At 48.6% G+C, this 12,444-nt stretch overlaps 1 protein-coding gene across 1 annotated transcript in view; it reads left to right on the top strand.

Annotated features, from left to right (window-relative positions):
- The first annotated feature begins 678 nt into the window (after window positions 1-678).
- CYP2F1 (cytochrome P450 family 2 subfamily F member 1) overlaps window positions 679-12,444 on the top strand; it is a 27,839-nt gene continuing 16,073 nt past the window's right edge. Inside the window, 3 exon segments of the mRNA XM_027079611.1 lie at window positions 679-858; window positions 1,148-1,307; window positions 2,237-2,389. Coding sequence (XP_026935412.1) covers window positions 679-858; window positions 1,148-1,307; window positions 2,237-2,389 — 493 coding nt within the window.

Below are 12,444 nucleotides of genomic sequence, written 5' to 3'. Positions count from 1 at the left end.
TGAGGTCCCAATGAGAATTCTGGGAATCAAGAGGGAGCATTGTGTCCAAAGTAAAGGCAGATCAACATCTGGGGTCAGATTCCATGATCCAGCTGGACTCTCCTCCCAGGGACACCACATCCGCAGCCCGGGGTCCTTTCTCACCTCAAGACCCTCAAACCCATTCCTTGGAATCTCCCCCCACTATGAGACCCTTCAACCTACATCTCTCCTCACCAAAAGACCCCCCAATCCACAGCCACACATCCTGTTTCATTCTAATACCCTTATATCCAGATCTTTGAATGCTTCTTTCCCAAGACCCCCAAATCCACCACTTTGGGGTCCCTTCTCACTCTGAGACCCCAAATCCAAAGCTCAGGGGCTCCCCCAAGCAAATATTCCACAATCTTCAACTCTGGAACTTATCAGCTGCCCTCCACAGCCTAGGGTCGTCCCTCCCGAGGGAACCACAAATTCCATATTGGGGCCCACTCTCTGTTAATCTGATCTGAGGTCCCCCTCCTCCTTCCTTGCTGGCTCTGTCCCAAGCTAGGTGGGGAGCACAGTGGGGGGTATAGTTGGGAGGTGAAATGAGACAGTTATGCAACCAGGACCAAAGTCGGCCCTTGTCTCCCAGGTAGTATAAAAGCAAACCATCCCAGACATCACCAACTGACTGTCACCCCCAGTGCCACCATGCTGGCCTCAGGGCTGCTTCCTGCGGCTTTGCTGGCCTGTCTGACTATACTGGTCTTGATGTCTGTCTGGCGGTAGAGGAAGCTCGAGGGGACACTGCCTCCTGGACCCACCCCTTTGCCCTTCGTCGGGAACCACCTGCACCTGAACACCAAGCAGATGTACAACTCCTTCATGAAGGTGTCCCAAGGCAGAGAGATGGGTGGGATGGGACAGGGGTGGTGGCCTGCCCAGTTTGGTTGGGGCTTTGTGGCTGGGAATTGACAATGTTGGACCAGAGTCATAGGAAAGGAAAGGGGAGTTTTAAAGATTCAGTGTCAGGGTCCTGGCCAGGAAAGACCACATCTTGGGATATCCAGCTCCTTGACCGTCAGAACCTGTAGGGAAATGCATCTCGGGATGTGAGATCTGGGTACAGGGCCAGTTCAGAGTAGAGGCTGCTCTAACCACTCGCACTCACCTCCATCAGGTCAGCGAGCGCTATGGCCCTGTGTCCACAGTCCACCTGGGGCCCGGGCGGGTCGTGGTGCTGTGTGGATGTGACACTGTGACGGAGGCTCTGGTGGACCAGGCTGAGGAATTCAGTGGACGAGGCAAGCAGGTTAACTTCAACTGGCTCTTCAAAGGCTATGGGGAGGGGGACCTCAGAGTGGGGGGGGGGGGGGGGGGGGGGGGGGCAGGGGGTGTGGTCAGGCAGACTTGATGGCTTCAGTGTCCCCAGCCTTCTTGTCCTGACTTCCTCTGGCATTCTCTGTCCCCATTCCTGTTCATGGTTGCCGCCCCCTCTGTCTCTCATTTGCCTTAGCATTTCTGCATCTCTGCTTCTCCCTGCCTCTCTCTCCCCTATCTCCCTGTTCTCTTTCACTAGATGTCTCTTCTTTCTATCTCTTAGGAGCTCTTGGAACTTCTGCTTTGGAACCCTGGTCCTCTATCTCCTTATGCCTTTTTGTCTTTTTCTCCTTTTCAACTTCTGCGCTTCCCCAGGCTTCTCTCTCCTTCCCTCTCTCTCTTCTTTCTTAGTCTTAGAATCTCACATTATTTCTGTTTCAAAATCCCCATGCCTCCATCTCCTGGTAACAGTCTCTCCTCCTCCCAGACCCTCTCTGTTTCTCTCTCCTTATTTTTCCAGTTATTTATTTCTCCAGTTCAGTTTTAGAATCCTTCACAATTGTTATATCCGCCTCCCAGATCTCCAAGTATCTCACTTCCCCTCCTTCCCTCCTCTGTCTCTTTCTCTTCCTGTGAGTGTCTCTGTATCTCTTTTCTCAGTGTATCTTTCCTGCCTCTCTCCTTCTGATTCTGTTCTTGCAACTTGGTCTCTACCTCTTTCTGCATTTCTCTGAGTTGTATGTCTCTCTCTGTCTCTGTCTCTCTCTTTCTCCCCCGCCCACCCCCCTCCCTCCCTCCCTTGCTTCCTCCCACCCTCTTTCCCTCCCTCCCCACCCCTCCCCTCCCCGCTCAATCTCTCACTCGCTCTCTCTCTGCCCACCTTTCTCTCGCTCTCCGGGCCAGGCGGCTGGTCTGGGCCTGCCCCGCCCCGACTCCTACGCCCCCTCTGCAGGCTTGGCGTTCGGCAGCTGGGAGCGCGCCCAGCAGCTCCGGCGCTTCTCCATCACCGCACTGCGGGACTTGGGCGTGGGCAAGCGCGGCATCGAGGAGCGCATCCAGGGGGAGGCGGACTTCCTCATCGAGGCCTGCCGGGGCACGCACGGTGAGTGGGGGGACCCCGGAGAGTGCGAGGGGGAGGAGGAGGAAGACAGCCCGCACCGACACACGCATCCTGGCCCCGGAAGGGGTCCAGGTTGGGCGAAGGCGTCCGGCCTCCCAGCTCTGGGGTCTGAGGCTGGAAGTCTGGCTCAGCACTTCCGCGCCCTCCTCAAATTCGCAGACTGGCATCAGACCGCCAAGCTGACTCTCCCCCAAATCCCTGTCTCTCCCTAACCCCACCCCATCCCCCAGGCGCCTTCCTCGATCCCACCTTCTTCCTGAGCCGAACCGTCTCCAGTGTCGTCAGCTCCATCGTCTTCGGGGGCCGCTTTGACTGCGAGAGAAGAAAGAGTTCCTGTCACTGCTGCGTATGATGCCGGAAAGCTTCCAGTTCACAGCTACGTCTACCGGTCAGGTAACCTGTCCCAGCCTGGCTCTACCATGCCTCTACCTCAACCTGCCAACTGCCCCTCCACACCAAGACAGGTGCCCCGAACTCCCATCCTCCAACAGACAGGATCCCCTCAAAACCAGCCCCCCACTCTCGGACAACTGAACAGTTGCACCAGAACCCGGGACAGGTGGCCAATACTCAGTCTCCAAACACACCTGGATATCTCAAAAGATGCTCCCCCACACCAAAAAAAAAGAATGAAAAAAATAGACACTGCAGGCAAGATACATGTGCTCAACCCAGCTCTCTCTTCTCACCAGCGCAGGTGTCCTCACCCCAACTTACCTTAATATCTAACAGATGCTCCCTTTTAAGATATTCTATCTTTCCATCTGAATTTCTTAACACCTGGACAAGAGATCACCTCAGCCCACTTCCTGACTACCTGAACACCTGGTGCAGGAAAATTCAGCCCACCAAAATCATTCGTTATCTACACAGGTGTCCCAAACCAGCCCACTAGAATATCTAGACAGTGCCCCCTACCCAGCTCGCTTAAATATCTCAACATTTAGACAGGTACCCCAAACCAAGACCCCTAAACATGTAAACACCTGGACAGATTGTTCCCCAAACACCCAAATAAGTGTCTTCCAGCCCAGCTCACTCAAATACCTACAGAAGTGCCCCCTATTGGCCCATTTGAATATATGAACACCTGAACAGGTATCTCCCCGCTTGAACACCTGCACAGCAGCCCCACTTGAATACCTTAACACCTGTACAGAAGCCCCCAATCCAGATTCCCTAAGTATCCACACAGTTGTTTCCAACTGAGACCACCTGAATGCCTAAACACTTAGGTGACCCCCCCCTTCCAAGTCCCACCTAAATAGCTAAGCACCTGGACAGGTGTCTCCCAACCCAACCTCACCTGAATATACGAACACCAGATGTATGCTCCAATCCAGCATCACCTGAACGTCTGAAACCTGATATGTGTCCCAGTCCATCTCACTTTAATTCTTGGACAGTGTCCCTCACACTTAACTCATGTGAAAACTTAGATCTCTATTCCCATCCAGCCCCATCGAAATACCTAAACATCTGTGTAGGTGCCTTTAACCCAGTGCCTTCCTTGCCCTGCGACAGGTCCGACTCCCATTGGGTCCTGAGCACTGACAGCTGTCCTTCCCTTCCCTTCTTCTCTCCCCACCCTCAGCTCTGTGAGATGTTCTACTCAGTGACGAAATACCTGCCAGGGCCCACACTGAACCAGCCAAGTGCCCACTGCCTGTTCCACCAGACCATCCCCCAAGACTCTCCCCTTGCACCTCCCAGGTGACTTTGGCAGGACCAGGTGAGCAAGACCCTGCACCAGCAGTGCCTATGGCCTGAATGTTTTATGTCCGTGCCACACGTGGATGTCATGCATGTTGTACCTACTTGGACGGTCATCCCTGCCCTGAGTCCTCACAATAGCTAAACACGTTCCCCCTCCTCCCCAAGCCAAAACCCATGAGGAGATTGACAAGAACCATCAGCCCAAGTTCAAGGACGGAGCTAAGATGCCTTACACAGAGGCGGTGACCCACGAGATCCAGAGATTCTGAGACATGATCCCCATGGGCCCGGGCCGCAGAATCACCAAGGATACTCCCTCCTCTCCAAGGTGCTGCCCCACCCAGCCTAAAGGGATCTCCAGCCCACTCCCTGTGACCCCACACTCCGTTCCCCTTAGAAGCTTCCTAGCCCCTGTCCCACTCCCTCAAAGACTTTCCCAACGACCGTGTCCCTTCCACCTTCCCACTCAGAGACTCCTGAATCCCATATCTCCCCAGACCTCTTGCCTCAGGGAATATGAACCCTATGTCCCCCCCAAAATTCTTGTCTCAAGAGACATAACCTCCTTGTTCCCCCAACCTCCTGCCTTGGGAGACATGAACTGCATGTCTGTGAAAACGTCTGCCCCAGGAGACACAGAGCCCATGTTCCTCAAACTTCCCTTCTCAGGGGACATGAACCCCATGGCTGCCAAACTTCCTGCCTCGGGACCATGAATCCCATGTCCCCCAAAGCTCCTCCCTCAGAGGACCCCAACTCCCAGGCCTCCCACTTCCCTTCACCTAGGTCACACAAATTCCCCCTCCACCCCCGGGTGCTTTCAGCACACCCATCCCCCACTCCACCTTCTCAAAGTCCCCTCCCTCCTCCCAGCCAGGGCGCCGAAGTGTTCCCTATGCTGGGCTCCATGCTGAGAGACCCCAAGCTCTTCTCCAACCCGTGAGATTTCAACCCCCAGCACTTCCTGGATGAGAAGGGGCAGTTTAAGAGGAGTGATGCTTTTGTGCCCTTCTCCATCGGTAAGACACACTGCCAGGCCAACACCAACAGGGGCCTCCTTCATCTCTAAGGTGTAACCTAGTATCTTTCTCCAACCTGGAAGTCCCTCTTACCATATACCTTGGAGCCAACCAGCTGCAACCCCCATAGCTACCAAGAACCTGGGCCCAGGCAAAAGAAAAGGGATGATCATACCCATTTCAGAGATGGGGAATATCATGGCCCAGAGTGAGTCAGAGATTTGTCCAAGGTCACTTAGATTCTTCAGATTCCTAGAAAGGCGATGGCACAGCAGCCATATTTGAGTGTGTATTTGAGGAGAAGGGGCACCTAAAGTTCCCATTGCTACAGCCTGTTTTGCTTCACCCCACCCCACGTTCTAGGGAAACAGGCTCAGAGAGGAGTAGCAACTTCTTTGAAAGTCTCTCAGGCCTCGATATTCCAGCCCATCCTCCCTGGGAGAATACAGCCGGGGGTCGGTAGAGGGGTGCAGGTAGCAATGAAAACAAGACTCACCTCCATGCCTCCCCCCTGTTCCTTCAGGAAAGCGGTACTGTTTCGGAGAAGACCTGGCTAGAATGGAGCTCTTTCTCTTCCTCACCACCATCATGCAGAACTTCCACTTCAAGTCCCCACAGTCGCCCCAGGACATCGACGTGTCCCCCAAACACGTGGGCTTTGTCACCATCCCACAAAACTACACCATGAGCTTCCTGCCCCGGTGAGCCAGGGCTGTGCCAGGGTGGGGCTGGTGGGAGGAGCAAATGGGGGAGGGAAGGGCGGGGCTAAGGATGGGGGGATGATGGATGGGGGTCAGGGGAAGGAAGGGGCAAGGTGGATAGGAGAGGAAGAAACAAACGGACTCTGTTCACCTTGCTAGAGGTGGGTTGAGAGGAAAAGAAACCTTATACTATACATTGAATAGTAACAATAACATATTATTTATTGAGCAAGTACACCGTGTCAGCTCTATGCTAAAAGCGTCATATACTCACCTCACTTAACGCTCACAAACCTATGTCACGGGGAACAGTATTCATGCCCATTTTACAGGTAACAAAGATGAGGTCCAGAGAGTTTAAGTCTCTATCTGAGGTCCCGCAGAACACAAGTAAGTACTCAGCAAGTACATGAACACATATCTGTATAGGGATGGCCATACTTAGCCCACAGTCATTTAGGGAGATTCTTAAAAAGCACCCCTTTCTCAAGTGAAAAAGCAACAACTTATCATACTATTACACAATCTGAACAGCTCTGTCCAGGAGATTTTTTCCAGAGCCCTGACAGGCAGCTGACCTGGCTTCGCTACATACGTGCCCACACCCTTGCCCACTCACGCACACTTCGGATGCCAGAGCATATTTCGTGCCCAACACCAGATAAGGCGACTGTGTCCGATCAGAGTCAGACCTGGGGACAGGAGTCAGACTTCTTAATGAAATGGGTGGGAGAGAGAAACACTTTCAGAGAAAATGCCAGGAGAAGTTTAGTAGCAGCACAGCCATGTCTGTGTGTGTGCGTGTGTGTGCGCGTGTGTGCGTGCAGGCATTCGAGTATATGATTGCATGTTCTCCTGAGTGTATACAGGAAGTCACATTTCCTCTGAGTTTCTGAAGGTGGGGCTCTCTCTGGTGGATCTGGGATCTGTGAGGGTCTGAATCACCTGCTTACTCTCAGATAAGTTAGCGTATGTTCCCTTAGAAGTGGCATCCTTCAGCATTGCACAATCTGAACATTCATACACATCAGCTGTAGATCTTTGTGTTAGATCTAGAGTTAGATCTAACCTTAGATCTAAATGCTACACAGATCCTCGCATCCACAAAACTTGCCACACTTGAAGGACCAGTGATTGAGATCAAGTGGGAGGAAATCTGGTCCTTTGAACCCTGCAAGTTTCATAACAGGCTATGATTCTCAAGTTTCTCAATTTCCATGATCTGTGTCTGGCAACTCGGTTTCCACAAATTAGCTGCTTCCTACTCATTGGAGGGAAATAAGGATCCACAGGGTCACACTCTTTATTATGACAAACACACTATTCAACGATTCAGAGTCAGAATCAAACTTTATCCATTCCTGTGCATGTCACTTTAAGAGGTTTCTAGAAACCTCACCTGGGGGAATCTTAGAATTGTGGCATAACTCGACGGTCGAATCTTGGAACTGCAGAGTCCACAATTCATAATCTTGGAATCTCGGATTCCCAGAACCTTAGACTCCGAACATTTGAATTACTGATGCTTGGAACTCTTGATGCTTAGAGTTTTAGCATCAGAGTTTCCTTTAGCCACATCCTTGGGAACTGCGTTCCCAGCCCCTCTGGTGGCAAACGTCAGATCTCCAAGCTGAAAGTTCCTTCTGAGGAAGAGTCAAGAGAGGAAAGGAGGGGCTGGAACTAGCTGGGTTCTGCCAATGAGGCATATCTCCAGGGGAAGATAGAGTGGCTAGTAAGTCTTTGCCCAGCAAGAAGGGAGACGAGAGGGAAGCGAGAACAAGTATTAATCTCCAGAGTCCTCAAACTTACACCTGAAAAGGGAAAAAAAGCAGGAGTCCATCAAGGCATTACCAAAGGTGCCAAGAGAAGTCACCTTCTAGCCACCAATGCCTCGATCTCACCTGTCCAGATAGGGCAGTCTCAGCTCTGTTGCTCTGGAAGAGCCAGTGACCCAGCCCAGCAAAGAGACAGTGCTGGGGCGGAGATGTTAACAGGAGCCCTGGATTCTGGTCCAGGCTTTGCTGCTAACTCTTTGGGCCTTCCTGAGTCTCTCATCTCTCTCCTTCCTCACAGGAATCATTTGAAGATTGAAACATAGCCTGGTGTTGAGCTTTAAAACTCAGTGGCTGCAGGAATGGGAGGATGACAGTGGTGATGTTTCTGGGTAGCTTGTTTTTCACTACTCTCTTCTACCAAAACAAGAATCCTGCTCTTGCCATAAGGACAGACACAAGTAGCATGTGTGGAGTGCCCGCTATGTGCCAAACACTGTGCTGGGCCCCTTGTATGAGTTTCCTAGAACTGCCAGACCAAAGTATCACAAGCTGAGTGGCTTACACCAACAGAAATGCATTGTCTCAGAGTTCTGCAAGCTAGATCCACCATCAAGGTGTCAGCGGGGCCACGCTCCCTCTGAAAGCTGTAGGGGAGTCCTTCCTTGCCTCTTCTTAGCTTCTGGTGGTTTGCAGCTCTTGGTCTTTGGAGTTGCTTGGGTTGCAGCTGTGTCATTCCAAACTCTGTCTTTGTCATCACATGGTGTCATCCCTGTGTTTGTCTCTCTTCACATGGCCATCTTTTTTTTTTTAATTTTATGGGAGTATAGTTGATTTACAATGTTGTGTTAGTTTCAAGCGTAGAAAAAAGTGGATCCGTTATGCGTATACGTATATCCACTCTTTTTTAGAGTCTTTCCCCATATAGGTCAATACAGAGTATTGAGTAGAGTTCCCTGTGCTATACAGTAGGTCCTGATTAGTTATCTATTTTACATATAGTAGTGTGTATATGTCAATCCCAATCTCCCAATTTATCCCTCTCCCCTTTTCCCCCGGTAACCATAAGTTTCTTTTCTACATCTGTGACTCTATTTCTGTTTTGTAAATAAGTTCATTTGTACCATTTTTTTTAGATTCCACATATAAGCGATATCATATGGTATTTGTCTTTCTCTGTCTGACTTACTTCACTTAGTATGATCATCTCTAGGTCCATCCATGTTGCTGCAAATGACATTATTTTGTTCTTTGTTACTGGCCATCTTTTTATAAGCATACCAGTCATACTCCAAGATGACTTCATCTTAACTAATTATATCTTCAGTGATTCTTTTTCCAAATAAGATCACATTCTGAGGTACTGGGAGTTCCGACTTTAGAGTACCTTCCTGACAGTTCAATCCATAACACCACTTATGCATGCACTCATTCAACCAAATAAAGTGTCTGTGAGGTGAGTCTGTGATGATCCTGGTTACAAATGAGCACACGGACTCAGAGGAAGGTTAAAGAATTTGCCTAGGGCTTCCCTGGTGGCGCAGTGGTTAAGAATCCACCTCCCAATGCAGGGGACACGGGTTCGAGCCCTGGTCCGGGAAGATCCCACATGCCGCGGAGCAACTAAGCCCGTGCGCCACAACTACTGAGCCTGTGCTCTAGATCCTGCACTCCGCAACAAGAGAAGCCACTGCAACGAGAAGCCCGCGCACACCAACGAAGAGTAGCCCCCGCTCGCCTCAGCTAGAGAAAGCCTGTGCGCAGCAACAAAGACCCAACACAGCCAAAAATAAAATAAATAAATTTATTTTAAAAAAAAAGAAGGAGACATTCTTGTCTACAAAAAAAAAAAAAAAAAAAGAATCTGCTCAAAGTAACACCATTAGGACATGACAAAGGCAGATTTGGATGAAAGACAGTTGGATTCCAGTGTGCCTCTCTTGAGGTTCCAGAGATGATTCAGATGGAGCCCCTGCCCCCAGATGAACTCTGGAGGAAGGGGGTGATTCTCAGAAGAAATGTTTTTGAGAAAGGAGGTAGAAGGATGGGCATTTAGATGTCACATCACCCCTGACTCAAGTTCAGGTTGTTCCACATGTGGCTGCTCCCAGGACGCGTGCAAACCTGTACGCACACGTGCACACGGATATCTGTATAGCTGGAGCAGCTCTTTTTTACTCATGAGAGGCACTCTGATAGAGAGAGTCTTCTCTTCTCTTTTGTTTTATTATTTTTTAAATGCTTGTTGCAGCCCTTCGAGCTGCTCATGAATCATTAATGGGTTATGACCTGCAGTTTGAAGAACAAAAGCTTAAAGGAGAAATTCCAAACTCCCTGGGCTAGTCTCCAAGACCCTTTCTAGCCTGGGCTCTGCCCTCCTCTCCCAGTCTCGTTTCTCATCACATGTCACTAAACAGATCCTATTCCCCAAGCTCACCAAACTTCTATTACTGTGCATGGATTACTTATGTCTCCAGGCATTTGCACTGACTGTTCCCTCTGCCTAGAATGCTTTTTCTGCCCTTTCCGCTGAAGTGAAGGACTGTTGCTGTGGTAATATTCACAGAATAACAAGCAAACAGGAAGGAAAGAACCCCTTGTTTCTCTACCAAGATTCCATTCTCCCCCTAATGGTCCAGCAGGATCCAGCAGGAAATGGAGAAAAAATGGTTCACAGGGTTCCCAAAAACAAGTATTAAAATGTGGCTTTTACGTTAAAAGTGATTTTATTTTTTTTTTAGTTCTCATTACAAGAAAAAAATTCTATGTATATGACAGATGTTAACTAGACTTACTGTGGTGATCATTTCACAAAATATACAAATCATTATGTTGTACACCTGAATCTAATATAGTGTATGTCAATTATACCTCAGTTTTAAAAAACTTTTTTTCCCATTTGCTATTGAAAAGATCAGTTCCAGTTATATGGAAAATCCATTTATTTGTAATACCTACATTCTCTGACAATGCCAGGAGGGCAAAAACAAAAAAAAACCCATGAGGCTTTGGGACTTCCCTCGTGGTCCAGTGGTTAAGAATCTGCCTTCCAATGCAGGGCACGCATGTTCGATCCCTGGTCGGGGAACTAAGATCCCACATACCGAGGGGCAACTAAGCCGGCGCATCCCAACTACGGAGCCCGTGCACTCTGGAGCCCGCACGTTGCAACGAAGAGCCCACTCACTGCAACGAAAGATCCCGAGTGCCGCAACTAAGACCCAACACAGCCAAATAAATAAATTAAAAACGAGGCTTTGACGTGTAATATCCAACACAGTGTATATTAGCTACATAGCATCCTTCTCCACAATCTGTTCCAGAAAACAGAAAATAAGGAAACACTTCTCAACTTATTCTATGAAGCCAGTATTTCCCCGATGCCAAAATAAGACAATGATAGTACAGAAAAGAAAGTTACAGACCAATATCCCTCATGAATATAGATACAAAAATTCTCAACAAAATATTAGCAAATTAAATCCATCAATATATAAAAAGAGTAATACACCAACTTATCATACTATTACACAACCTGAAGAACCTATGGGCAGGACAGGAATAAAGATGCAGACCTACTAGAGAATGGACTTGAGGACACGGGGAGGGGGAAGGGTAAGGTGGGACAAAGCGAGAGAGAGGCATGGAGATATATACACTACCAAATGTAAAACAGATAGCTAGTGGGAAGCAGCCGCATAGCACAGGGAGATCAGCTCGGTGCTTTGTGACCACCTAGAGGGGTGGGAGGGAGGGAGACGCAAGAGGGAGGAGGTATGGGGATATATGTATATGTATAGCTGATTTACTTTGTTATACAGCAGAAACTAACACACAATTGTAAAGCAATTATACTCCAATAAAGATGTTTTTAAAAAAAGCATGTATATATATGTATAACGGAATCACTTTGCTGTACAGCAGAAATTAACACAACATCGTAAATCAACTACTTCGATATTTTTGTTTGTTGGGCCTTGCGGCGCAGCATGCAGAATCTTAGTTACTCCAACCAGGAATCGAATCCATGTCCCCTGCAGTGGAAGCACGGAGTCTTAACCATTGGACCTCCAGGGAAGTCCCTATGCTTCCATTTAAAAAATTAAATCTAAAAAATAATAATAAGTAAAAACAGACCATACTCAGCAATTAATAACCCCCCCATGACCCACACTCATAGATTGAATAAAAAATAAATCACACAAGACACAGTAAGGATAAAGATAAATAAATAGGAGAGGGTGTACCAGCCTAATGTCTCCTGAAAAAAAGACAATGTGGCCATACATACTTATATGAAACAAGATTGACACTATGGCAAAAAGAAATCATTAGGAATTACAGGAATATTGTGAAAAAAGGACCTATGCACCTGGAAAATATAAAAATCCTGACACATAACAATATAGCCCTAAATTACAAGACTTTAACTTATCCCCATGAGTAACTGACAAATCAAACAGATTTTTTAAAATAGTAAAAGTATAGAATATTTGAAAAAGATGCTTAATTAGGTAGACCCATTTAACAGCTAGAGGACCCTAAACTCTTAGACAACCCTCACTATTTTCAAACACACATGGAAATTTTACAAATACTAGCCACATACCAGGCCAGGATACAAACCTTAATAAATGTTAATGGAATAATAGTATAGACAATACAATCTGTCCACAATGTAAAAAAAAAAAAAAATAGGGGCTTCCCTGGTGGCGCAGTGGTTGGGAGTCCGCCTGCCGATGCAGGGGACACGGGTTCGTGCCCCGGTCCGGGAGGATCCCGCGTGCCGCGGAGCGGCTGGGCCCGTGAGCCATGGCCGCTGAGCCTGC

This window comes from Aethalodelphis obliquidens, unplaced genomic scaffold (genome assembly GCF_003676395.1).
Source record: "Aethalodelphis obliquidens isolate GAN/ISIS:26980383/991018 unplaced genomic scaffold, ASM367639v1 scaffold43, whole genome shotgun sequence".
In the NCBI taxonomy this organism is placed as follows: Eukaryota; Metazoa; Chordata; class Mammalia; order Artiodactyla; family Delphinidae; genus Aethalodelphis; species Aethalodelphis obliquidens.
This window is presented reverse-complemented; position numbering and strand designations above follow the sequence as displayed.